We start from the raw sequence: 27,677 nt of genomic DNA, 5'->3' as shown, positions 1-27,677 counted from the left end.
TTTAGGAGTCCGTAAAATGGCAGTCCTCCCCTCCAGCGCCATTATTATTGTTATTTTATTTTGCTTACAGTAGTGAGTGCATACATTTCCATTCTTTTTTTATAGACATTAGCGCCTACCTTTTTATTTTCTTGTCCCATGTATGTCAGTGTTGGAGTTTTCAATATGCATTACAGACCTATGTGAGATACGTGTCAAATACATCTTCCTTCCATCCTTTGATGGATGCTTTCTGAATCGAATTGAATAGACACCTGTTAGAAGCCTAGGTCTACTGTTATAACGCCTGGTGATGAACGCATCAAATTCTCGCTGAAACATTGAAATAAGGCCTAATGATTGCACTCACAACACCCTAATGCAAATTAAATGAACAAACTCATTGTATGTGGGTATGGTACCATGACGTAATATACTGTAACACTAAAATATAAACACATTAAAACAGTATTCAATGATTAACTTACAGATACATTAAGATAGGAACACGGTGTACTACAGGTATATCATAGTACTGTAATATTGACATGGTATCATAGTACTGTAATATTGACATGGAGTATTCAAATTAAAAACAATATATGAACAGTAGCCTATAGTATACATGTACATATAATGTAATATTTTACAACCTTGTATAGCAGCATAAACAATTCACATATACACACAGACACAGAATGCAACTTCACTACATTTACAAATACACACACAAAAAACAATTAAAGCTATACTTGTTTGAGGGACCACTCACATTCACAGGTGAAATAGTCAGATCAATGTGTGATAGAGATAGAGGCTAATACTCTCACAATAACACTGAACATACAGTAGCCAACAGCTCCATTTTGATAACAGTTTGCAGTGACAGATTCTGTGAAAATTCATTTCCAGAGTAGATAGTTACTGGATGTCTGCCAGAGGCTGAGGGAGGTGAGGGAATATAACTCACTCTGATAGAATTCACAGAACCCACTCGCACACACACGCACATACAAACACACACACACACAATCAGTCATACTGATTGTGTGTGTATCAAACAGAATACATCACTGCAGGAAGAGAGAAGGGGAGAATAGATGACAAGGAGAGTTAAAATTGATAGAAAAGAGAGGGAGAGGGTCAGTGGAAACTGGAAAGCCTTGTAGCTGCATACCCTTTCACCTTTACAATACATACACAGAAATAAAACATATTTACACATACATTTATTTACCTTCAACGGCTTCATGTTGATCTTTCCGTGTTCCTAAAAAGGCCAACGTCCCCATCCTCTCACAGGTCTATAAGACCCATATCACATTCAGCCTGTCAGATTTACACTCAGAAAACTATTTACACTGAGACACGTATAGGCATAGTACAGTAAAATGCCCTCAGATGTACAGATCTGGGTTGTTCCACGAAAAGAGAGCCTTTCGCTTCCCTTTGAAATTAAAGTAGAAATGGTGCACCAATTAAATGAAGTGCCCTTTAATACAGACCACATGGAGAATTCAATATGTCAATATATTCACTATATCAGATTTTTATAGGAATAAAGACTTGATAAAGTCTGCCTTTTTACATGTTTTTTCATGAACCCTCTGTGACTTCTAGGATGATTTTAACCCCCTTAACCACATTTCTCCATGTTTTCACCATCATTGTAAAGCCCTAGTTATTTGTGTTGCTTTGTAAAGTAATTTATTTCATGTAATTTGTGATTCATTTACCATTTCATTTTGAGGTCTAACCTGTTATGTGAATTGAACTCTAATTTGAATATGGTGAAACTATTCCTACATAAATATATTAAACAAAAGAAACATTGAACATCTAATAGTCAAATCACAGTGTAAAAGCAGGTGAGCTGGTTCTACTCTTTTTGGCCATTTTCTGGTGTTTTGTGGTGGAAAACTGAGCCGGTCAAGCATAACATGTCAACCCTGTTACCCATAGATAGACAGGCTAGAAATGTTTTAACAATTTAAAACATTTTGTGAAGCTGGCATTCAATTGACGCTTCCATCCCGCTTTCACAAGGGTTTTATGGCTGATTTTAGATGAAATCATCATTTTTTATTTAACCTCTTGAGATGGGGAAATGTTTTATTTTTTAAGTTGAACATGTGCTCTTTGTGGCAGAATTTTAAAATTTGGTCAAATTAAATGTTTTACACTTCTCAAAAGGCCAAATTGGTGGAACGACCCAACTGTATTTTAGTTCCCTTGACAGTGCCCTACAGAAGCACACTACAGAAGTAGAGAGCTGCTGCCTTTTGGTTTTCAGTACATTCAAGTAACGTCCGGAATCAAGTGTATTCCCACTTTTACCATCTTATCTACAGCGTCTTTCTGACTCCAAACCTTACCAGCTTCAGGACATGGTCGTTGGCCGACAACATATCCACACCTCTGTTGTCCTTAGTAGCATGTTTGTAACAATGCATATTTATATTATCTAAAGATCAATCCAGCAGTCTTATCAACACAATTATGTTCCACTCCACAGCCCATGATGAGTCTTTTAGCAGTCCAACATCAAGTCTGGAGTTGCGTCTGCTATTTACAATACAGCTGGATTTTCCCCCCTTTCAAATGCACAAGGACTCAGCTGTTCCTTACTGGACTTACACGTATCTATATCAAGGTGGTTCTGGTTGGTCAGATCAGGGTAAGGGTCAGGATAGTGTCTGAAGATCTTATGGATCCACTGGTTGTAGGATGTCTCAAGGTTGGGTCTCTAGTTGATGATGGGATAAAAGTTTGTCTCTAGTTGATCTGAGGTTCAGGGTAGTGTCTGAACACCTTGTGGATCCACTGTGTGTAGAACGGGATGTTGATGAAGATGCCAGGGCGGTTGGCACGGGCACAGCCTCTGCCATGGACACTGACTCCCACTATGACCCTGCTCTCTCCTTCCTGGCACACCAAGGGGCCGCCATAGTCCCTCTGACGGAGAGAGACATAAAACATACGTTAGTAAGGACATACAGTACTCTCCTGGTGAGGGCAAACTCTGCTCAAGTGTTTCAGTGCAGAACATTTCATTAGCAGTTCACCAGCCTCCTTACCTCACAGACCCCCTCATCCCTCCTCCCCCCAGCGCAGATCTTGGTGTCTGTGATGTGGAGGTTCCCTCTGTGTTGTTCTCTACATCTCTCATTACTGACCATGGGCAGATGGACCACCTTCAGAACACCCTCATGACCCGTCCCTGAGCGAGAGAAGTGGGGAGATTTTGATCAGTAGAGCTAATGAATAACCAGTTCCTTATCTAGATGATAAAATCCTGATGGGTATGATGGTATGTGTGTGTACCTTTGGTTTCGCCCCATCCATACATGCTACACATCGTACCCTCAGCAATAGAGCACCCAGCCACCGGCAGCTGAATGGTGTGAACACTGTCGGCAGGGAGGGCAGGCCTTACAGAGACAAAGACATAATCACATCAACAAAAAGTTATTTCAGGAGTAGAACTATGTAAATCGACCAGCTGTGTTTGTATATTTCTGTTTATGCACTCACTTGGCCAGCCGTATGAGGGCCAGGTTGGAGCCCTCAGGACCACAGACCACATGGGAGATGGAGACTTCCTGTCTGAAGGAGCCATTAGGAGCCGAGCCACGGATGTCTGACACACCCAACCAAACACGGTACTCACTCAGGTCTGGAACACTGGTTGGAGACAGGTAGATGTAAGTATAAGAAAGAAATAGGTACAGAGGAAGAAAGGAATAGAGCTAAAAATGAATATTGAGAGGGAGAGAGAGAGCTAGAGGTCCAGTTACCATGAGGAGAAACACTGTCTGTCAGTGAGAACCCACTCCTCCCGTATAAGAGAACCTCCACACCAGTGATTGGACCTGGTGAAGAAACACAACACACATGATATCACACACTGGGGATGGACCTTTGCCAACTCCAACACTGGGACAGATGGTCTATACATCTGCCACAAGAGCAGTTTACACCTATATAATACAGAGATGCAAAGCCAATTGTGTGTCTATGTGTGGTTACCCTTTCTGTATGCTGACCATCCAGCTTCCGTCTGTAATGGCAATTGGAGCTCCTCCTACTATCCTGGTCCTCTTATGGATGAAACACAACACCTTGGACACCTCCACTGACAAGTTTAGAAAGAGGAAACTATGTTGAAAAAACTTGGTTTACCCGAAGAGGCACAAGATGAAAACCAGAAGGCGTGAGTTGAAGGACTGACCTCTCTGTGGAATGGTGTTCTCTGATGATTCACCTGTATGACAGAGGATGAAACACAAGATGGAGGTCTCAGGTCTCAGGTCTCAGTGACAACATAGTGATGATGCCACTACAGCAGGTGTGTGTGTGTGTGTGTGAGACTCACATAGTTTGATGCTGCAGTAGTCCCATGGTATAGCAGTGCTGTTAGTGTAACACCAGGGGCCGTATGTATCTCTGTCTGGGTTCCTACAGAAACTCCCCTCCTGTCTGACAGTCAGCACCGCTGCATCTCTGTCACCACTAAACACACGCAAAGAAGAAGCGTAGAGTTTATATAACAGTGTAAGAGATACAGTCAGCCTAGCATATTAAGCCTACCACAGGTGTGTATGGTTTCTCGCTCTCTTTTTCTCTCTCTCTCTCTCCCTCACATACACCCTCACACCTCCACTGACAGAGAAATTATCGTAATGTTTGGAACGTGACCAACAGAATTCTTTCCCAGACATTCCTGGATGATAAGAAGAGGGGAATTCAGAGGAGGACCCATCACTGACGCACAGCTAGTGTGTGTGTGTGTGAGTGTGAGTTTGAGTGTGAGAGAGGGATGATCCCTCTGAGTCTCTTTAACATAAACAATAAACCGCTGATCCCTGACTAGGGTTGAATACCGGGAAACGGGTTACCGAGATTTCCTGCCCAAACCCACTTCCTTTTCACGGGATAAATACCTGCGAGAAAACCGGTATATTATAATAAATTATTTCTATGAACAGCATGATGTGAAATGGAACTGTTCAATTGTATGCAATGTCTAAATCTGTCTTCTCTATGGCCTTCTATCTGCATGCACAATCCCTGAGAGGCACAGCAGTCTAAGGCACAGGGATGGTGGATCTACCTCGGATTCCAAAAGTTGGAATTTCGAATCCAGCGATAGAAAGCCTATCCCAAACCTTAACCCTTGCGTTAACCATTCAGAGTTAATGCCTAACCTTAAGATTTCAGAGTTAATTAATAAATTTAAACCAAACCTTAAAAATGTTGAGTTAAAGCCTAAACTTAACCTTAAACACTTTGAAATTTGACATTTGTAACAACCTCGAAATTTGACATTTGAGAAACATGGATGAACGTCTAATTCTGAAGTGTGACTTTGAGAGCTAGTGTAACAGTACTCTTCTTGCGTTGTGTACAATCAATCATCGACACAAACTCCAACTTGTAGCACCAGTCATGGAGATTTATTCTGATAGAAACAACACAAAATTGCACATCATGCAAGGCACGGCTCACCATCCAACTCTGCACTCACAAAATATATACGAACCCCCCCACCAGACACAGGAAGTTGCTAGCTAGTATTAGCTGGAATTCTCTACAACAAAATGCACAACAAACATGCACCAAAAAACACTAAATCTTATGTGTGGTGTTCTAATAACATTTGCAAACAATTTGATATAAATTGTACATTTAAATCATCACTTGGGAGTATAAAAATCACTTTTGACATAGTGCTTTGCAACCAACAACTTACTGCTGGTTTGGTGCTTGTTCACTGGGACGATTCTAATGAAACATCCTCCCTCATAAGCAAGCCACGCAAACCAGCCAATAAGATACCATGTTGAGTAGGTGAAGGCAAGACAAAACTAAAACCAAAAACCCATTGGCTTAACAATAAAGTGGCAAGGGGAATCACCAATATAACCCTGTTACACTAGTTGGCAGCATAGATCATGCTACTGTAGTAAGGACCGAATGCGCATCTAATTTACACATCTCCATCTGGCTTTCGGGGGTCACCTTAACTTTTTAATTGTAGAGATTTTTTGTTGTTGTTGGTAAAACAGCCTATCACTTGAAAATCATTGCTTTGGATCAATGAATAAGCATGCACACTATTGCAATCTTTCTCGCAATCTATTCCTTTAAAATTGCCTCCAAAACAGATAATACTGTTCAAGATTCATATATATATATATATATATATATATATATATATATATATATATATATATATATATATATATATATTTTTTTTTATTTTTTATTTTTTATGTAACAGTCAAAAGTTTGGACACACCTACTCATTCCAGGGTTTTTCTTTATTTTTGCTATTTTCTACATTGTTGAATAATGTATGTAAACTTCCAACTTCAACTGTATATAGATCCGCACACACTACACGACCAAAAGTATGTAGACACCTGCTTTTCAAACATCTCATTCCAAAAGCATGGGCATTAATATTGAGTTGGTCCCCATATAACAGCTATAACAGCATCCACTCTTCAGAGAAGGATTTCCAATAGATGTTGGACCATTGTTGCGGGGACTTGCTTCAATTCAGCCAGAAGAGCGTTAGGGAGGTCGGGCACTGATGTTTGGTGATTAAGCTGGCTTGCAGTTGGTGTTCCAATTCATCCCAAATGTGTTTGATGGGTTGGAGGTCAGGGCTTTTTGCAGGCCAGTCAAGTTCTTCCACACCGATCTCGACAAACCATTTCTGTATGGACCTCTTTTTGCACGGGCATTGTCATGCTGGAATAGGAAAGGGCCTTCCCCAAACTGTTTCCACAAAGTTGGAAGCACTGAATCGTCTAGAATGCCATTGTATGCTATAACGCTAAGATTTCCCTTCACTGGAACTAAGGGGTTTTGGCCGAACCATAAAAAACAGCCACAGACCAAACGTTACAGTTGGCACTATGCATTGGGGCGGGTAGCGTTCTCCTGGCATCAGCCAAACCAAAATTAGTCCGTAGGGCTGCCAGATGGTGAAGCGTGATTCATCACTCCAGAGAAGGCATTTTCACTGCTCCAGAGTCCAAAGGCAACGAGCTTTACACCACTCTAGCCGACTCTTGGCATTGCGCATGGTGATCATAAGTTTGTGTGCGGCTGCTCAGCAATGGAACCCCATTCGATGAAGCTCCAGACGAACAGTTATTGTGCTGACATTACTTCCAGAAGCAGTTTGGAACTCGGTAGTGAGTGAGACTATTTTTATGCGCTACACGCTTCCGTACTCAGCGGTTCCGTTCTGTGAGCTTGTGTGGCCTACCATTTTGCGGAAGAGCCGTTGTTGCTCCTAGATGTTTCCTCTTCACAATAACAGCACTTACAGTTGACCAGGGCAGCTCTAGCAGGGCAGAAATATCACAAACCGACTTGTTGAACACATATCCTGCACCAGCATCGCATGTTCTCTCCGAGCTTCATTGAAAGAGGTTAGTAATTCCAGTCCTATAATACAATACAATACAGTACAGTAATACCACACTCAAAAATACTGGCCTACTGGAGCTTAACACATTTATAAACCAAAGAGAGCATAGCTACATTTATGGCCTTTTATGTTTTTCTGTCATGCTTAATGTGCGGTAGCATAAACAGTATATTATACAGTGCATTCGGAAAGTATTCAGACCCCTTGACCTTTTCCACATTTTGTTATGTTACAGCCTTATTCTAAAATGCATTAAATCAAATCCAATCCTCATCAATCTACAGACAATACCCCATAATGACAAAACAAAAACAGGTTTTTAGAAATGTTTGCAAATGTAAAAAAAAAAAAAAAAACAGAATACCTTATTTACATAAGTATTCAGACCCTTTGCTATGAGACTCAACATTGAGCTCAGGTGCATCCTGTTTCCATTGATCATCCTTGAGATGTTTTTACAACTGATTGGTATTCACCTGTGGTAAATTCAATTAATTGTTGTTTGTTTTGGAAAGGCACACACACGTGTCTATATAAGATCCCACGGTAGACAGTGCATGTCAGAGCAAAAACCAAGCCATGAGGTCGAAGAAATTGTCACTCTGACAGAGCTCTAGAGTTCCTCTTTGGAGATGGGAGAACCTTCCAGAAGGACAACAATCTCTGCAGCACTCCACCAATAAGGCGTTTATGGTAGAATGGCCAGACGGAATACACTCCTCAGTAAAATGCACATGACAGCCCGCTTGGAGTTTGCCAAGTTGGTACCTTAAGGACTTTCAGACCATGAAAAAAAAAGATTATCTGATATGATGAAACCAAAATTTAACTCTTTGGCCTGAACGCCAAGCGTAATGTCTGGAGGAAACCTGTCACCATCCCTGCGGTGAAGCTTGGTGGTAGCAGCATCACGCTGTGGGGATGTTTTTCAGCTGCAGGGAATAGGAAACTAGTCCGGATCGAGGGAAAGATGAACGGAGCAAAGTACAGAGAGATCCTTGATGAAAACCTGCTTCAGAGCGCTCAGGACCGCAGACTGGGGAGAGAGTTCACCTTCCAACAAGGACATCGACCCTAAGCACATAGCCAAGACAACGCAGGAGTGGATTCGGGACAAGTCTCTAAATGTACTTGAGTGGCCCAGCCAGAGCCTGGACTTTAACCTGAACGAACATCTCTGGAAAGACCTGAAAATAGCTGTGTAGCAACGCTCCCCGTCCAACCTAACAGAGCTTGAGAGGATCTCGAGACTGTAATTGCTGCCATAGGTGCTTCAACAAAGTACTGAGTAAACTTTTTTATTTTTAATACATTTGCAAAAATGTCTTAAAACCTGTTTTTGCTTTGTCATTATGGGCTATTGTGTGTAGATTGATGAGGAGAAAAAACGATTTTATCCATTTTAGAATAACGCTGTAACGTAACAAATTGTGGAAAAGGTCAACGTGCCTGAATACTTTCCGAATGCACCGTAAATGCTGTCTTGGATAACTGCACAATCTTTTACACTCTTTTGGGAATGGACTGTTAAAATGTCTTTAATGTATGGCTCATCAAGCTCAGGTAGCATCATGCTTGAATTTTCATGCCGATTCGTGCTCTAATCAAATTGAGACATATTTATATGCTTTATATGTTTTAGAATGACACTTCCGGTTTTGACTGGAAATACCAGGTCACCCGGGGGAAAAGTGATTAATTCTCGGGATTAAACATTTGTAAATCACCGGGAAAATATTAAACTCTATCCCTGACCTCTGACGTCTAACCCCTGGGTGGGAGCCAAGCAGAGGAGCTGTTTGGATTTGAAGTGTTCCCGAAAAATGAGGAGGCTCAGGTTCAGAGGTGAGGCTTGAAGCATGTCCCAGATGCTTTCACAAACACACACACACACACACACACACACACACACACACACACACACACACACACACACACACACACAGCATATGTTTTCCCTAACCCCTATCCCTAATTCTAACTGTAACCCTAAATCTAAACCTAACACCTACTGTAAGCTTAAAATAACCTTTGTCTTTATGGGGACGTGGGGAATGTCCCAACGAGGGGATCAACTACAGGTTAAAGACGCACTCTCAAACGTTTGTGTGATTTCAGACAGTAGTGCTCACATTTTTTGTTTACTACGTCATCAAATTGTGTATTACGTCATCCATTTTGTTTGATATGTCAGGTCATGCAAAAACTAAGTGTTTTTGGGACACTTCATCCATTTACATGTGAAATGCATGGGTTTTTTCCATATAGGTAGGGCACTCCCTACCATCAAAGATGTGTAGTGTGTGGTTTTGCTACCTGTTGCTGTGGTCACTCCAGAGGGAACAGGGAAGACCTGACCTAGTCCTGGAAACCTCGCCTCTGTAGTTCTCTCCACTACCCGTGTAGCAGTCTGAAACACATACATGAGACCAAGCTAATGAAATATGAAAACATATTTATGTTAATGTAATAGAATATTACAAACCAGCCCCAGGGGAATATATTAGGAAAACTATACTGATCTCTGTTGTCTTGACTGGTAGTCCACAACATGACTGTTCTGGACCTGTTAGTTGTTTAGCACCACCTAGTGGCAGTTTATGTGCAGCAGTGTAAAATGTACCTGTTTGTGTCATGTGACAGGAAGCAGTTTCAGATGTGAAGCAATGTGCAAGTGTGACAGAGTAGTTACAATCCTTCAACATCATTCTTTATAAGCTTCATATGACGCAATGTCTGTAAGTACATGTGTTTATTAACACAAGATAAATGTTTATCACAAAAAATGTTCATGTTTCTGTAAAATATGAATATTTGAGTTAGCTGTTAGCTACTTTGCATTAGCTTCACTGCTATTTCTCCCTAGGGACACCTAGCTGAGCAATATCAAGCATACAGTTGTATTCTAGTAACTTTATTTTATATGTGGCTCTAGATTGAGTACTCTTATTCCGTATTTCATACATTTAGTACAGTTATTGTGGATGACATTCTGTGCTCTATATTACTGTAACTGAAAACATGTACTTTTGTGTTTGCAGTTTCACACTGTGAAAGGGCTACTGTACATTTAGCCAGTCCAGTATAGTGAAAAGACAGGCACGGCTACACGTAAGAGAGGAACCTCCATGTTTAGCAGTAAGGATTAAAGATTTAATGGGCTGTCATCTCGGCGCAGAAGAAGCCATCACGACATCGCCAGCTTTAGTCTTCCCCTACATGCCACGCTTACCTCACATCATGGAGGAAAGTAGTAAGGACAATTCTACGCAGAAAGATGAAAACATTAAAGAGAAACATGGAACATTCAATTCACAGTCTATAAGTTTGCGCTCTTACAAATCGTCAGTCAGTTCGAGGTCGTCAGCCAGTTCAAGGGCTAGTATAGTTATTGCCAAAGCGAAAAAAAAGTGAAGTTGGCTTTGTCTTTGGAAAGGCCAAGCTGGCTCCCCAGTCAGAACTCACTATCCCTAGACTGGAACTATGTGCAGCCATGGTGGCAGTCCAGATCGCAGAGTTGATAGTTGAGGAGATGGATCTGAAGTTTGACAGCATCACATACTATTCGGACAGCAAAGTGGTGCTTGTGTACATCCACAACCAAACAAGGCGGTACTACGGCTACGTGAGCAACAGAGTTCAGCGAATCCCCGTCCCCAGACCAATGGAGGTACGTGCCCGCAGATCTCAACCCAGCTGACCATGAGTTTAGATCCGTAACAGTAGCCCTCAGCAACACAACATGGTTGTCTGGACCAGCTTTTCTTCAGAATCCTGCCCTGCACTCCTCCAAATCTCTAGAGTTGTTTGGCCTTATCAACTCTGCTTCCGACTCTGAGATACGGCCACAGGTGACTTCTAATATCACTCAAGTCTCCAAGAACCTGCTGAGCTCCAAACGTTTTGAGCGTTTCTCCAAATGGAACAGTCTCATAAGGACAGTAGCACGCTTAATCCACATAGCTTGGATCTTCTCTCAGTCTGCACAAGAGAGCAGCTGCCATGGATGAAACATCTGTCTGAAGAATCCCACTGAAGAAGAGCTGGAAAGAGCCAAAGTGTCCAAGACGAATGTTATGCAGAGGAATTTAGGTGCATAACAGCAGAACACAGTTTTCCCACTGACAGCAGTCTACGAAGTCTGCATCTTATCGTTGACAGTGACAGGCTGCTCAGAGTTGGAAGCCAAATCAAGCAATCTAAATTAGGAACAAACAATGTCAACACCATCATCAATCCAGGTCGTTGCCACCTGGCAATCTTACTTGTGTGTCACCGCCATGAAACATCAAGGGAGACATTTCACAGAGGATGCCATCCAAGCAGATGGACTCTGGTTGGTTGGAGCTAAGAGATGTATATCAGGAGTGCACTCTTCAAGTGTGTCGTGTTCAAGAAGCTCCACGGGAAGACGGAACACCAGCAGATGACAGAACTGCCAGCTGAGCGGCTACAGGTTGCACCACCTTTCACCTACGTCGGTGTGGACGTTTTTGGACCATGGGAGGTGGTCTCACGCCTCACCAGAGGAGGTCATGCCAATAGCAAATGGTGGGTGGCGATGTTCATGTGCTTATGCAAAAGAGCTGTACACAAAGGCACTTTGTGCCTTACACACAAAGTCCTGACAGCATTGATGGCTGAGGTCACTGCTGTGACGAATGCCAGGCTTTCATCCAAGCATCTTCAGACCCGGAATCACCCCTCATCCCAGCTATGCTCTTGACACAGAAGACTGGTGTCCCCTCTCCTCCACCAGGCATGTTCTGGGAAGCAGAACATTCGTTTTTGGGAAGTGGACATTCATTTTTCCAATGACCTGAACCTTGACAGTAGTGACACTCCTGCCCAAAGTTAGCTTTACCATGGGAGTCGGGCTCAACCCTTGTCTTCGTGCGGATTTGCGGTGGGAATTTACGCACTGTAGCCCGCTGGCAAGGAAAAACTCCCCAGCATGCTGGCAAATTCCACCAAGCCACGGATGTGCCCCCGAGACAACTGCTCAGTCCACAGACACCACACAAAAATAACAAACATTAACCATGCCCAACATATTCCAAAAAAATGAAACATGTCACTAAGCCTATCAGGGGAAAAAGGCTATAGCTCCGGGTAGCAAGTTCCACTACCCTACCCAAATCTCCCACCGAGGTACACAGCCGATTATTCACCTCAGACTGACGTCCCAACAGAAAGTAGAACAAGAGTTTCCAGGAAAGGCAGGGCCTGGAAACTAACCATTATACTCTCTCCAACGCAGCACACAAACCAAACAACAAAGGCAACCAATACTGGGCCTATCAAACTCAAACACAATATGCAAACCAAACACGTACCTCCACGGTCTCCCAAACCAATAGTTCAAATATCCCGGATGAGCCCCCACATGTCACGAACCGGCTCAAAGCCCGTAACAAAAGGGAGACAACGTGGAGATAAGGAGTAACAAAATATATATTTATTAACTAAAGCAACTAAGGAAAATATACAATGGTGTGTGTAATCAGTAGTGTAAGTGAGTGTTTTGCATGCATGAATGTGATAATGCAGGGTTTTGAAAGGTGCTAAGGCAAACAACCAAAAACCACCAAGACACACAACAAAAACTATCAAAGTGTCTGCATGGAAAGAGTCTCCTCCATGAATGGGGAAGTGGTGTATTTATCCTGGGAGACACCGGGCCCAGGTGTTTCCCATGTAGCTGACGACCCTCCCAACTCCACCCACCAGCATCCTAATAAGGAAACAACAAAGAGAGAATACGGCAGACAGAGTGGGAGGGTCGTCACACTACAAGCAAGAGTGGAAGCAGGTACAAAGTCTTGCTGACACCTTTTGGAACCGGTGGTGGCAGGACAAGAGCACAGATCTTAAAGAAGGGGAAGTTGTCTTAATGAAGGACAGTCAGCCTAAAATAAATAAATGGCCTATGGCCATCGTTGTGAACACCCTTAACAGCTGGGATGGGATGGTGAGGAAAGTCAATGTGAGAATTGTCAAGGAGGGAACTCTGAAGGTCTTCTCTCGGCCTACCTCTGAAGTGGTTATCCTTCTTTCTTCAGAAGACCACAGTGGTCAGAGTTAGGTTAATGGGGATCGTTAAAGACCCCAGGCGTGGAGTGTTCTGGACCTGTTAGTTGTTTAGCACCCCCTTGTGGCAGTTTAACGAGGCGGTCTTCTGGTCAGACTCTGGAGACGGGCACACCGTGCACCACTCCCTAGCATTCTTCTTGCCAATGTCCAGTCTCTTGACAACAAGGTTGATGAAATCCGAGCAAGGGTAGCATTCCAGAGGGACATCAGAGACTGTAACGTTCTTTGCTTCACGGAAACGTGGCTCACTGGAGAGACGCTATCCGAGGCGGTGCAGCCAACGGGTTTCTCCACGCATCGCGCAGACAGAAACAAACATCTTTCTGGTAAGAAGAGGGGCGGGGGCGTATGCCTTATGGCTAACGTGACCTGGTGTGATGAAAGAAACATACAGGAACTCAAATCCTTCTGTTCACCTGATTTAGAATTCCTCACAATCAAATGTAGACCGCATTATCTACCAAGAGAATTCTCTTCGATTATAATCACAGCCGTATATATCCCCCCCCAAGCAGACACATCGATGGCTCTGAATGAACTTTATTTGACTCTTTGCAAACTGGAAACCATTTATCCGGAGGCTGCATTCATTGTAGCTGGGGATTTTAACAAGGCTAATCTGAAAACAAGACTCCCTAAATTTTATCAGCATATCGATTGCGCAACCAGGGGTGGAAAGACCTTGGATCATTGTTACTCTAACTTCCGCGACGCATAAGGCCCTGCCCCGCCCCCCTTTCGGAAAAGCTGACCACGACTCCATTTTGTTGATCCCTGCCTACAGACAGAAACTAAAACAAGAGGCTCCCACGCTGAGGTCTGTCCAACGCTGGTCCGACCAAGCTGACTCCACACTCCAAGACTGCTTCCATCACGTGGACTGGGACATGTTTCGTATTGCGTCAGACAACAACATTGACGAATACGCTGATTCGGTGTGCGAGTTCATTAGAACGTGCGTTGAAGATGTCGTTCCCAGTTGAAGTACTTTGAATCAGCTTCAATGCTATTTCTCCCTAGGGACACCTAGCTGAACAATATCAAGCATACAGTTGCATTCTAGTAACTTTATTTTATACTTGGCTCTTGAGTGAGTACTCTTATTCCTTATTTCATACATTTAGTACAGTTATTGTGGAAGACATTCTGTGCTCTATATTACTGTAACTGAAAACATGTACTTTTGTGTTTGTTGCAGTTTCACACTGTGATTCAATAAACTTCCAAAACGGCACCCTGCTTCTCACAGAGTTATTTGAATGAGTGTTTAGCTAACTGGATAGCTGAATAAGGGCTACTGTACTTTTAACAAGTCGAGTATAATGACCATAAAACAACTGTCACAAAACTGTCCCAGGCCCGAGGTTCCCATCTGAGTGTGAGAAAAGCACAACCCTACATAATATGAATCCCACAGAGTCCCTCACAGCTCCTCCCTTTTGATACTATCCAATGGGACATACAGTAGCTTCTTTCTCCTCTCTATCCAATGGTTTATAGCTTCTATCCAATGGGACAGAGCCTCACATCACTGTCCAATTTGTCAGAGCTAGTTTGTTTATGTGTAGTGGGCTATCATTACCAGAGTCCTACAGATGTGGGATCTTCATTTTACCAATATTGTTACAGCAAAATAATTCACAGTGGTGGAAAAAAGTAGCCAATTGTCATACTTGAGTAAAAGTATCAAGATAACTTAATAGAAAATTACTCAAGTAAAAGTTACCCAGTAAAATACTACTTCAGTAAAAGTCTAAAAGTTTTTGGTCTTAAATATACAGTACCAGTCAAAATTTTGGAAACATCTACTCATTCCAGGGTTTTTCTTTATTTTTACTATTTTCTACATTATAGAATAATAGTGAAGACATCAAAACTATGAAATAACACATATGGAATCATGTAGTAACCAAACAAGTGTTAAACAAATCAAAATAGATTCTTCAAATTAGCCACCCTTTGCCTTGACAGCTTTGCACACTCTACAGCACTCATTGAACTATGATTGTCTGAGACCTGAAGACTTGTATCATCTCCTGGAGCTATGTTACAATAGGCTCTCACCTTGAGGTTCAGCGTTCTGTTTGCCACAGCGGGGGATGTTAGTGCAGAACGCTGTGCGAACGTTAGGGTCTGAAGTGAAGCACCATGGGAGGTCACGTCCATCTGGGTTCCTGCAGTTGTTCTCCCTCAGGTCTCTGAAACACACACACACACAAAGATAGATTCACACAAAGACAAACATATTGTGTGTAGGGCTGTCGATACAAGTGCGGTTCACTCACTTGCAGCGGTAGTTCTGGGGAACGTATGAGTGGTTGTGGGGGTACTGTGAGTCCCAGCGTTGACAGATCACCCCACTGGGTGTTACTGCTACTGACCCTCTGTAGCCCTCACCTTGACCCCAGAAACACATAGTAGTCACTTCCAACTCTACCACACTGTCTGTGGCTGAGAAAGGGAGAGAGAGAAAGAGACGGAGACAGATTAAACATAGCCATATCACCTATACCCTCTGTTATACTGAAATAGTTTCTCCTTGAGGCCAACGTGCCACTCGGACACTGTAACAAGGACAAGGCTGACTTGGACTTAACTGCTCTATACAATACATTGTACTCAATTAGCTGATGAATTAAGTTGCAATAAGAAGGACATAATTCTGACTAAATTTTCCCAGAAATATACGGTAGCATATTAGCTGTCCAGAATCTAAACTGACAGTTTTCTGTGGATCTGTCTGAAAATAGACTGCTACTAGTAAGGATAATAAAGACAGGTACAGGGAGTAGAACAGGCCAAAACAATATAGCTCTTTGTTTCTATGTCTTTCTTTCTGCCTTGCCTTCTACCTAGTTTAAGGGTTAGACCATAAAACTAGACTGGGTTGACTTCCAAGGCCTGTATCAGATACTACAATGAGACAAAGAAAGAGTCCAACTGAAAAGACGCCATCTTGTAAAGACCGAGTTTCAGAGCTCCTGATTACTCAAACAGAGCAGTGAAGAGCCAGTCAGAGAAAAACAAAACACACTTGCAGCGTTTAAGTGCTGTTCTCTGTCAACCTTCTATAGATAGACTCTCTTCACTTCAGCCCTCAACAAGCAGAAATATGATGACTATAGAGATGTATTTCTCTCTCTTCCTCTCTTGTATAAACAGGTACACACCCCCCCTCATCTTGTATGTAACTGGAGCATAATATGTGTGACTTCTGTGTGTCTGATATGAGGTTTATATAGCAGAGTACCTGAGCTTTCTAAAGTGTGTGTGCACATACGTTTGTGTTTGTGTACGCATGTACTGTATGTGTGTGTCTTTGTGTGCGTGTGTGAGTGTGTGCATGCATGTGTGTGTGCTTGTGCATGTGTGTGTGTTTGTGTGTGTGTGTGAAAATTACTATAATTACAGGACAGTTGCAAGGGCCTGTTTAGAACAATAAACAGTGAATGAAGCAGGACACCAGAGTAAAATGAGAGGGTGTGTATTCCTTCAAACAGCATTCCTCATCCTTAGCCAATCAGAGAGAGAGGAGGGGGCAGAATGACAGGTAAAGGAAGCTGTACATTTGGATTAGTTACTCACACCACACACACATGCATGCACACACAGACACTCACAGCAGGCTGTGATGTTGCAGTACTCCCAGAGTGTGTGTGGGTTCGTGGTGAAACACCACGGTCGTTGACGTCCATCTGGGTTCCTACAGTAGTTATCAACCAGGCCTTTATCAGGATACCTGCAACACAACATACAGAGGGAAGAGTAGGATTTCAACAAGTCATTGGGACAGATAGAGATACACATGAGCAATGAGGTTAACTGGTTAACTGACTTGTTCACGGGCAGAAAGACAGATTTTTACCTTGTCAGCTCCGGGATTCGATCCAGCAACCTTTCAGTTACTGGCCCAATGCTCTAACTACTAGGCTACCTGCCGCCCCGCTGCTGCCCCGTGGGTGATTGAAAGATGAACTGAGGTCCACACTCCAGTCCAGTTGGTGGCGGTAATGCACCTTAAAGTTGGTTGCCAATCACCATAAAAAGTCCACAGAAGAAGAAGAAAAAGACTGAAGGAGGAAAGATTACTAGAAACTAACTAGGTTTCCCTTTCATTTGTGGATTAATTGTCTGAGTAGAGAACACACAATTTTGTATGACTCAAAATGGGTCCAAATTCTACAAAGACCCAGAAAAAAAGGACCTTGTGCATGTCAGGTAAAATGTGACTCATTTCAGGAAACTAAGCATATGTCTCTGGTCACTACTTCACAGCAGAGCCATTAGAACGTAAACTTTTTTTTAAATCATTTGTTTTTGGCAGAAATTACTTCTGGAACAGGCAAACTTTCCTGTGCCTTAATATCTGTAAATATGAGTACAATTGTTAAATTAAAAGCCTAGTTGGTTTAGCCACAGAAAAAGACAGCAATGATTGGCTGAGATAATGAGTGGGCTGGACATGACGTCGCTCTGGCTATCTTCTCCGATTTTAGTGCACTCTCATCTGATTGTGCCAGAGTGCAGAATAACTGACAAATTTATGAACGCTTAACACCCTTTGAATATGGCCGGTGTCAGTAAACGTTGGGGGAAAAGTGTTAATTGTTGCAAGGAGCGCAGCTGCAGTCACCAACGCTCTGGATAACATAACAAAATAGCCTAACCAGCTCTGCTATGGTGAGTATAATCGTCAATGAGCTCTCATTTGTGTCTGGGAAAAGCCAACGTTAGCTAGCTAGCTTGGGTGCTTGACTGCTGTTGTTAGGACAGAACACTTGGATCAACCCTTAAAGAGATGGGTGGGGCTAAAGCTTAAGAGGGTGTAAAAATGCTGAATGGGTGTAGACAACTATGAGGTCTCCAGTGCATACCAAAACATTCATAGACCATTTTCTCAAAACTGAGGTTACATGGATCTGACCATTTAAAAAAAAAAAAGCCTAAAATTACATACCCAAATCTAACGGCCTGTTGCTCAGGACCTGAAGGACATAATATAATATTGCAGTTTAGGCCCAATGTAGATGCTGGTCACTAGATGGCAGCAGTGTGTGTGCAAAGTTTCAGATTGATCCAGTGGAGCATTGCAATACTGCACAGTATTTTGTATCAAGTCTACCCAAATGTGCCGAATTGGTCAATTTATACATTTTCAAGTTAATAACTACAGAGAACATACAAAAATTATATGGTAATACAACATGTAAGTTTACACTCTCCCAGGAATGTCTTACATTATGGATCATTTAGCTTACACTAACTTTCACAAATCTAGATAAGAACCCAGTTCCTACATTTGAATATAAAAATGTATTTTATCAAACAAAACTATGCTACATTTTATCGCTGGGAGCCTTAGGATGACAAATCAGAGCAAGATTACTGAATGTAAGTACATTATATACCTTCAGAGGTGAATGTATCAAACCAGTTGCCGTGATAAAATGTATTTGTTGTTGTGCGCTCTCCTCAAAAAATAGCATGGTATTTTTTCACTGTAATAGCTACTGTAAATTGGACACTGCAGTTAGATTAACAATAATTTAAGCGTTCTGCCCATATAAGACATGTCTATGTCCTGGAAAGTTTGCTGTTACTTACAAAATCATGCTAATCACATTAGTGCACTTTAGCTCAACAGTCCTGGTATAGGGACACAAATCCCGTAGAGGTTATCAACTTTCAAAGCAGAATTACTTTCACATTGGTCCTCAAATGCAGTGTATGATATACCAGTTTGTAGCTCTGTGTCTCTGATTTTATCAAATATTTTTTAAAAACTATTCATATTTTTGCTACATATGACCGAATCAAGGCTGTCGGTCACAAATAACAACCCAATGTTTATATCCCAGGGCAAATTAGCTAGAATCAGCAAGCTAGCTAGCTAAATGTGCATGATGGTTTTATGTGTTTCGACCTGTCCCCAAATTAATATAGTTGGTTCAGAGTTCGTTTGATATTTCAACCTGTGTGTCCTGATCGTGTCTAGTGTGAATTAACAAAATCAATACGTGCGTGTTTGCGCACGCAGACGTACGTGCGTGCCTGTCTAGTCAGCATGTAAGAGCTTTCGAAACCTGGTGCAACATTTGCCCATTATTCTTTTAAAAAATCTTCAAGCTCTATCAAATTTGTTGTTGATTATTGCTAGACAACTCTTTTCAGGTCTTGCCATAGAAAAAATTAATTCAAAGGCTGTTGATTGAGGCCTGTGGAATGTTGTCCTCTTCAACGGCTGTGCGAAGTTACTGGATATTGGCGAGAACTGGAACACGTTCTCATACACGTCGATTCAGAGCATCCCTAACATGCTCAATGGGTGACATGTCTGGTGAGTATGCAGGCCATGGAAGAACTGGTACATTTTAAGCTTCCAGGAATTGTTTCAAGATACTTGCGACATGGGGCCGTGCATTATCATGCTAAAACATGAGGTGATGTCGGCGGATGAATGACACAATAATGGGTCTCAGGATTTCATCATGGTATCTCTGTGCATTTAAATTGCTATAGATGAAAATGCAATTGTGTTCGTTGTCCGTAGCTTATGCCTGCCTGCCCATACCATAACCACACCGCCACCATGGGGCACTGTGGTCACAATGTGGACATCAGCAAACTGTTCGCCCACACGACTCCATACACGTGGTCTGCGGTTGTGAGGCCGGTTGGACGTACTACCAAATTCTCTAAAATGCAGTAATCATGCCAATTGCATGCTCCCTCAAAACTTGAGACATCTGTGGCATTGTGTTTTGTGTGACAAAACTGTACATTTTAGCATGGCCTTTTATCCTCCCCAGCACAAGGTATACCTGTGTAATGATTATGCTCTTGATATGCCACACATATCAGGTAGATGGCAAAGGATCAATGCTCACTAAAATGGATGTAAACCAATTTGTGCACAACGTTTGTGAGAAATAAGCTTTTTGTGCGTATTGAACATTGAAATACAATTAGTTGGGTTACTTGAATGGTTCTAGGCAACTGGTTTCCAGCCAAAAATGTTGTTAGCAGAAGTGATTACTTTTTATAGTGCAGGTGTTCTCCATCTCATTCCTCCTGGTGATAGATTTAATATTCACCACTGCATCCCGTATCAAAAGGTTGGCTGGCCCTCATTAAAGTCCCTTAGATAAATGCATTACTCCATTTGTGTTTACAAAGCCCTACTACACAAGCTTCCAACTTCCCTAACTTCATTGCTAATGTATAAAAGAATGAGATAACCAACCCTGTGAACGGGTTTGGTAAATATTCAGATTCCTTGAGTTTCCATGGAATTTGGGAAATCAGCTTTTAGTTTTCATGCGCCACATTTTTGGAATCACTTATACAATTAATTACATTTGGATTTCCTGGTGCCACTAGGGCATTTTAAAACCCTGATGATAAATTAGTTCACTGAGGTGTGCATTTGTTTTGAAACATTGATGTAATAACTTGTTTATGATGGCTGTGATGTTGGTGATGTTCTGGTGTAGTGTGCTTGTTCTTTTACTTTATGGTCCCAGGGCACCATTGGAAATGAGACCATGGTCTCAATTGGGCTCCCCTGATAAAAACATATCTATATATAATAATATATATTTTTTTTAATGTAATACTAACAGAGATTCAGAGGTGCTGAGGGCATCTTCATCACAGAGGTGAAGGGTGTGTGTGTGTGTGTGTGTGTGTGAATGTGTGTGTGTGTGTCCTGCCCCAGCAGCAGGTGGTGTGGATTAGTGTTAGACTTGTTAACACGTCTTTAATCATCCCTTTGTTTCTGTAATGAAGAGGCCCCAGAGCCTCATACTGAGAGAACGTGAGTGTGTGTGTTTCTGTGTGTGTGTGTGCGTGCATATGTGTGTGTTACCTCTTGGGGTGGAAGAGGTGTTTGTGTGGTTCCTCCAGGTCCCAGCGCTGACACTCCCATCCTGTCTCTGTGTGATCCATGGGACCTCTGTAGCTCTCCCCGTTACAGCTCACACACTCCACTGGACACACACAAGGGTGATATTTTAATCTTCTCACATGCCATTGACATTATTTTTGCATATACTGTTATATACATAATCAACATGAGGTGCTGTACCACAAATGTTTCCGGATAATTGTCCTGTCTATCTATTTAGAATGTAATGTAAAATGAGTCAACAATCTGTGTGTGTGTGTGTGTGTGTGTGTGTGTGTGTGTGTGTGTGTGTGTGTGTGTGTGTGTGTGTGTGTGTGTGTGTGTGTGTGTGTGTGTGTGTGTGTGTCCGTCTGTCCGTCTGTCCGTCCGCCCGTCTGTTTGTGGGTTTGGTTATCTCATGTTCCAGTGTTCGTCATTACTGGAAACCTATTTTGAAATCAACTTAACCAGTTTTTCCTTTGACCAGAACACACACTCTCTCTGGACAGACCCACTACATTTCCTCAGACTGAAAACAACCCAGTAGATTCCTCACTCACACACACACATCCCTGATGGTCTTGTATATTCTCATACACACCTAATCACATCACTGTCAGCTGTTTATTAACTATACATACATAAAAAAATATCCACAGAGGATAATTTATCCTGTGACAGTTTGCGTCCTTCAGTTGTAGATACCACAGCAGGCTATGGTCCAGTGCCACAGGGAGAAGGGAGAGCTCATATCTGACAGTACACTTAAATGGTATTCTGAAAAAGGAAATGGACATGCGTGTATGTGTCCTACCTTGTGAGCATTGAGGTACTCCACAGTCCTGGTGTCTGACATTGGGGTCTGTAGTGAAACACCATGGTCCTGAGGTAGCATTGTCAGGGTTACGACAGTAGTTCTCTCTCAGGTCCTTCTTCCTGTTCCTCCTTGGTAGGAAACTGGAGCGAGAGAAGGACTTCAGTTAGTGTTAATCAATACCTCCCAGCATCAGGACAATATTCCCTTTCTATCTGGTGCAGAAAGTTGAGAAGCAGAAGGGAAATCTCCATTGCGTAGTGTAGACCAGGCCTGCTCCATGTGTTGTGAAACATGTGGTAGTTAAACAACACTGAGTCATACACATCTACGTACTGACTGAGGTCCTCACTAGATTGTGGTTTTGTTTGCTGAGTCACATGATCATTTGGTTTATATGGGTCACAGCTGAAACAGTTTGGAAGGCACAGAGTTAGGCAACATAATGCAACATATGGTAACGGAGTGATGGAGGTGTGTGTGCTTGTCCCAGTGTGAGCTCACTGGAGAGGAGAGAGGAGGAAGGAGAAGAGGAGAAAATATGAGAATGGGGAGGTAAGAGGGGAACACGAGAAGACATGGGAGGAAGAGTAAGGATGAGGAAGGCGGGGTTGTTATGGTTGGTTGTCCTCTGGTTGTGCTGCTCTAATGAACTTCTGGCACGAGATGTCTCTGTTATCTCTCTCTCGCTGTCCTCTCCTCCCTGTCCCTCTCTATCTCACTCACTTTCTCTCTCTGTTCCCGTAACAAGGCTGCATGTCATCATCCTCTGCTACTATCTCTGTATCAGGGCTGCTGTTTGTCACAGGTTGTATACTTTATCACTAAATTAATTAGGTTTTACTACAGTGTAAACTCTCTCTCTCTCACACACATATATAAACAGTGTGACTACAACAGGAAATGATCCCTGACTGTGTAGTGTTAGAGTGAGGTCAGAGAGGACTAGTACTGATGAATAACCGGTCCCTTAGGACTAATCACCAACTTATATATACATACACACACACACACACACACACACACACACACACACATGCACACACAAACACAGGCTCTAGCTTACTTGTGTTCGTGAGGGATAGGAGAGGCCCATGCCTGGCACTTTATTCCACTGGCTGTTACTGACCTCCTCCCTCTGTAGTTCACTCCTGTCCCTACTATGCACTCCTGCACATAGGCTACAGAGAGAGAGAGAGAAAGAGTCAACAAAGGAATGGAAAAACAGACTGTGAGTGTTTGAAAGAACAGAATCTGAAAAATATGTTTTTCTGTTTTACTCATCTGACAGATCATGTTAAGACAGGTCTCACATCTACCATAATGCTCCATTTCACTGTTCCAATATGTGAGAATACTAACCCGGCAACCAAACTCTGATGATACAAGGAGAAAGAGATGCAGCCCTGCTTTAGACACATAGTGTAAGCACTGCAGTGCCTTTCTACTGACGAGAGAGAGAGAGAGAGAGAGAGAGAGAGAGAGAGAGAGAGAGAGAGAATATAGTACAATACATTTCTTCTGGTAGAGTTGGTAGTTGAAGTCGTGTTGGCTATGGACTCCTGGTGAGTTCCTGTCGAATGAAAGCCACTGGCATTTCCTGTTTTTCTGATCGTACAGAAATGCTCTAGAGAGAGAAACAGAGAGAGAAACAGAGAGAGAAACAGAAAGAGAAAGAGAGAGATATTGATCGATTTACGTAATATAATAATTTAACAGGCATGTTTATCCAAAGCAACTTACAATTAACATGCAGATAGTGGTCTCAGTCTCACTGAAGAAACGTCACATTTCGAAGGCTAAGTTTAAGCATTCATTCTGAATGGTTAAATTAAGGGTTAAGGTCTGGGATAAGGAAAAACATTGACATAATGGTTAAGTTTAGGCATTCATTTGGAATGGTAAGGGTTAAGTTTTGGGATAGGTTTTAAACAAACAAATAAAAAAATGAGTGCCTAGCACTGAGATTGAACATGCGAACCTCAGAGCCGGAACTCATGGCTTGCGTCTATCCACCATCCCCGTCCAGAACACCCTAGCAAACCCCAAGCTACTTGATGATAATAGTGCTCACCATTGGCCCTAGTGGCCAGTTTTGAAGTCATCTCTCAATGTCCTGCTTACCTGGACGGACGTCGGATTTCGAAGTGGATCTTGAGCAATCTGGCTGAGACTATACAGTATGTGTCCTGAATTGAAATAGGATTGACCCTTAGCCTGCTACTGCTGAGAGGAGATATCAGAGAGGACTCAGTCTGCCAGGGGAAACCTAGTCCTGCACACCAGACTCAAGCTTGCTGCTGCTGAACGACACTAAGAGAAACCAGACTTCTCATTAGAGAATGGGAGGGTATTAGACTATAGTAAGAGTTAGAGCTGCCATATTTACAATGGAGAGTTTGGACTGCTGCCAAGGAAAGCGAGGGGATGATGTCATACTGGCATGGACAATACATATATTTACCTACAGGTGAAAAACAATCCCCAGAGTAGCCAAAACATCATACGGAGATGAGAAAGTTATAGAAACACAGCAGGTGAAGCTACAGGCACAGAACCCCAGGAGTTTTTTCACAGATGCACCACACGTACCTGCAGGTGAAGAGTAGTCGCTTGTTGCGGCTGCAGCCCCGGGCACACTTCACTACGCTCAACTTCCTGCTTATAGTCTGGAGGGCAGAGTCTGGTAGCTGGACCAATCGCACACTATCGCTTCTCTGGTAGTCCTGCAATGCATTCCTCCTGCACTCTAGTGTACACACACACACACACACACACACACACACACACACACACACACACACAGCATGAAATAAAGGTGTTGAATGCAGTGTCCATCCCCTGGCCAGTGAGGCTGTGTTGATGTTCCCATCAGGACAGAGACAAAACCAGCAGCATCATGATGTGTCAATTAGCCTGGTTCCACTGCCACATTACTTAATGGGATGCATTCTCTCTCTCTCTCTCTCTCTCTCTCTCACACACACACACACACACACACACACCGTTTCTCTCAATCCCCCTTCCTCTCTCCAGCAGGGATTGATAGACTCATTATGTTGTTTCTCATCTCCACACCATGCTGTGTTGACTCATACGTGAATACATAAACAGCCCAGTAGCAGACAGTCAGGCTATGTGTATGTTTCTTAAAACTCCGGTATTTTCTTCCTCAATAAAAGTAATAGAGAAAAAAGTCTAAGTTAATATGAACCATATTATGGATAAATACCTAGTCTACACAAGTATTATCAATAGCCTGTAACAAACATGATATACTTTCCTTCTAAATAGTGAAAGCACGGGGATCAGAGTCCATGTCAGACTCTTCTAGAAGCTTTAGAATGAGTGATTATCATGAGAGAAAACCGCAAATTTACATCGTCTATAGTTCCACCAGCACATCTATAGCTGAATGGAGATATGAGAGCTGGAGATGGTGCACGTGCTTCTACCTGAGAGGCTGCATCTCGTGCTACAGATCGTTAGACGCAGTTTAATATATATAAAAATAGGCGGGCCGCCAAGCACACAGGGTTCGCTGGGCTTTTCAAAAATAAAATAATGTTATGCAAGTTTGCTGTAGAATCATCACTGAAAGTCTATAGAGATGAGGTTCACAGTTTCTCCATTCCCCACAGAGAGCATCGCAAAATGTTTTTGTTGTTTATTTTTACAGTTTAATTTTGTAGGATGACAGTTTTTTTTATCTAATCGAAGCTCTTCTGCCCTGACATGTTACATTAGCAAGATCGAAGAGATGGTAGTCAGTTAGAATGGAAAACTTGCTCAGCTGACTGCAAGGTAAGAGATTTTACACAGGTTATTGTGCTGTGCTACAAAAAAAATAAAAATCAATAAACTCCACCATTCGACATTAGGCTCAGAGCCTACCTTCGTAAAATAAGATTTTATTAAATCACAAATGCAATGTACGCTGAGATAAGTTTGGTGGGACCAGGCTGGAGAAAAGTTAAACAACTATGCTGAATCTCAATAACAAGCTGCAAGGCTGAATTCCTATTACGACTGTCTCCTCAACTTACCAGAATAGTGGACAATTAAGAGCATAAAAATAATGTTGTAAATCCACATGGTTGTTTCAAAGGCTGTTCACGATATCCAAACTATTACCTATATGATATCCCAATAATAGTAAAGGTATTGCCGTCCGTTGATAAAGTCCAGACGACGGTACGAAGAGACTGGGGATTTTCACTCAGCTACAGCAGAGATGCCTCTGAGTAGAAACACACCGTGTGGACCTCTCTCTCTCTCTCTCTCTCTCTCTCTCTCTCTCTCAGCGCCAGCCATATTACACACTGTCAGTTCTCCTCCCACTTTATTCCTCTACCCCACTCACTCACTGTTGAACAATATGTTGGGTAGGTATATCAGTGGAATATCAGTGGAAAAGTCCCAGTGATGACAGCATGATACACATGAGCAAAAGTATCAGAGTTTATCTCAGCTTCTATAAACAGTTCTGTCTTGATGGGTGACACACATCATCCTCAACCAGGATGAACTACCTCCTCTCCTCCATATCTCCTGGGACTTGTGGGATCACCTCGCCTCCTTTATAATCGATCTCACACACAGACACACACACACACACACACACACACACACACACACTATGCATATTCATTTTTATCTCTCTCTTTTTGTAGATGACTAATAGGAGGTTTTTTGTTACTCAGAAAGAAACCGCAGAGTCACTCTCCATGATAATGAACAATCCCTGCCAATGAATCAGGGACTTTCACTCTCATAACCACACACATACGTGCACACACACACACACACACACACACACACACACACACACACACACACACACACACACACACACACACACACACACACACACACACACACACACACACACACACACCCTCATACCCTCGTAACTAGAAGCAGATGTGTACAGATCACTCACATGCTTTGGGTTGAGTAAAACTCCATTAGTTCAATCTAACGATCTGATAGAAGCATGTGTGTGTGTGTGCTTTCAGATATTAGACTGAGATTAGAGCTCTGGTAGCGCTCTGTTACATACCACTGGAACCATTTAAGACTGCACGATGCAGTATTCAGCACCTTGGTTTGTTTTGTTTCTGTAAGATATGGCTAAGAATGTCCACTTAACAGCTCCTCCACATACACTCTGTAACCATCCAGTTCATCCTGCCACATTTAGGAGTTAATAAAGGTGCAGGCACATTCTATGTCATTTACTTTGTATCGTCATCTTTACTATGCGTTGTTGGACCTGCATGTAAGTATTTCACTGTTACTCTACACCTGTTGTTTACGAAGCATGTGACAAATAAAAGTTTATTTGATTCTTAAAAGGTTGGTTTGGAACTGGGCATCATTTGCGGAGAAGGGGTGCAGGGTGCTAGGGCAGAGGGGTCCATTTGATTTCCTCCAGATTTGCAGGCACCAGGGCAGTG

At 42.4% G+C, this 27,677-nt stretch overlaps 1 protein-coding gene and 1 long non-coding RNA gene across 4 annotated transcripts; one reads left to right on the top strand and one right to left on the bottom strand.

Moving 5' to 3' along the window:
* Positions 1 to 26,778, bottom strand: hgfb (hepatocyte growth factor b). Of its 3 annotated transcripts, none has more exons than XM_021599209.3 (18): positions 26,265 to 26,778; positions 24,811 to 24,967; positions 23,733 to 23,845; positions 23,285 to 23,399; positions 22,219 to 22,361; positions 21,387 to 21,507; positions 17,140 to 17,258; positions 15,805 to 15,970; positions 15,584 to 15,717; positions 9,743 to 9,836; positions 4,355 to 4,491; positions 4,211 to 4,243; positions 4,009 to 4,114; positions 3,777 to 3,851; positions 3,514 to 3,663; positions 3,304 to 3,410; positions 3,057 to 3,199; positions 1 to 2,934 (listed from the first exon to the last, which is right to left on the bottom strand). In XM_021599209.3, the coding sequence occupies exons 1-18, from the start codon at positions 26,311 to 26,313 to the stop codon at positions 2,755 to 2,757; spliced, it is 2,142 nt and encodes a 713-aa protein (XP_021454884.3). In that variant the 5' UTR covers positions 26,314 to 26,778; the 3' UTR covers positions 1 to 2,754. The 3 variants fall into 3 exon arrangements, with proteins under 3 accessions (XP_021454884.3, XP_090039292.1, XP_090039293.1); XM_090183166.1 differs by having other exon boundaries at positions 26,353 to 26,773; XM_090183167.1 differs by lacking the exons at positions 1 to 2,934; positions 3,057 to 3,199; positions 3,304 to 3,410; ... (3 more) ...; positions 4,211 to 4,243; positions 4,355 to 4,491 and adding an exon at positions 7,186 to 7,339 and having other exon boundaries at positions 26,265 to 26,516.
* On the top strand, positions 10,063 to 14,753 carry LOC149985478 (uncharacterized). Its single transcript, XR_016482814.1, has 2 exons — positions 10,063 to 10,164; positions 10,468 to 14,753. It is a non-coding gene; the product is annotated as an uncharacterized LOC149985478 (long non-coding RNA).
* Positions 26,779 to 27,677: the final 899 nt, after the last annotated feature.

Source organism: Oncorhynchus mykiss, chromosome 1 (assembly GCF_057628025.1).
Source record: "Oncorhynchus mykiss isolate SJ-2025 chromosome 1, ASM5762802v1, whole genome shotgun sequence".
NCBI classification, from domain to species: Eukaryota; Metazoa; Chordata; class Actinopteri; order Salmoniformes; family Salmonidae; genus Oncorhynchus; species Oncorhynchus mykiss.
The sequence above is the reverse complement of the archived record's forward strand: the minus strand, read 5'-3'. Positions and strand labels throughout refer to the sequence as shown.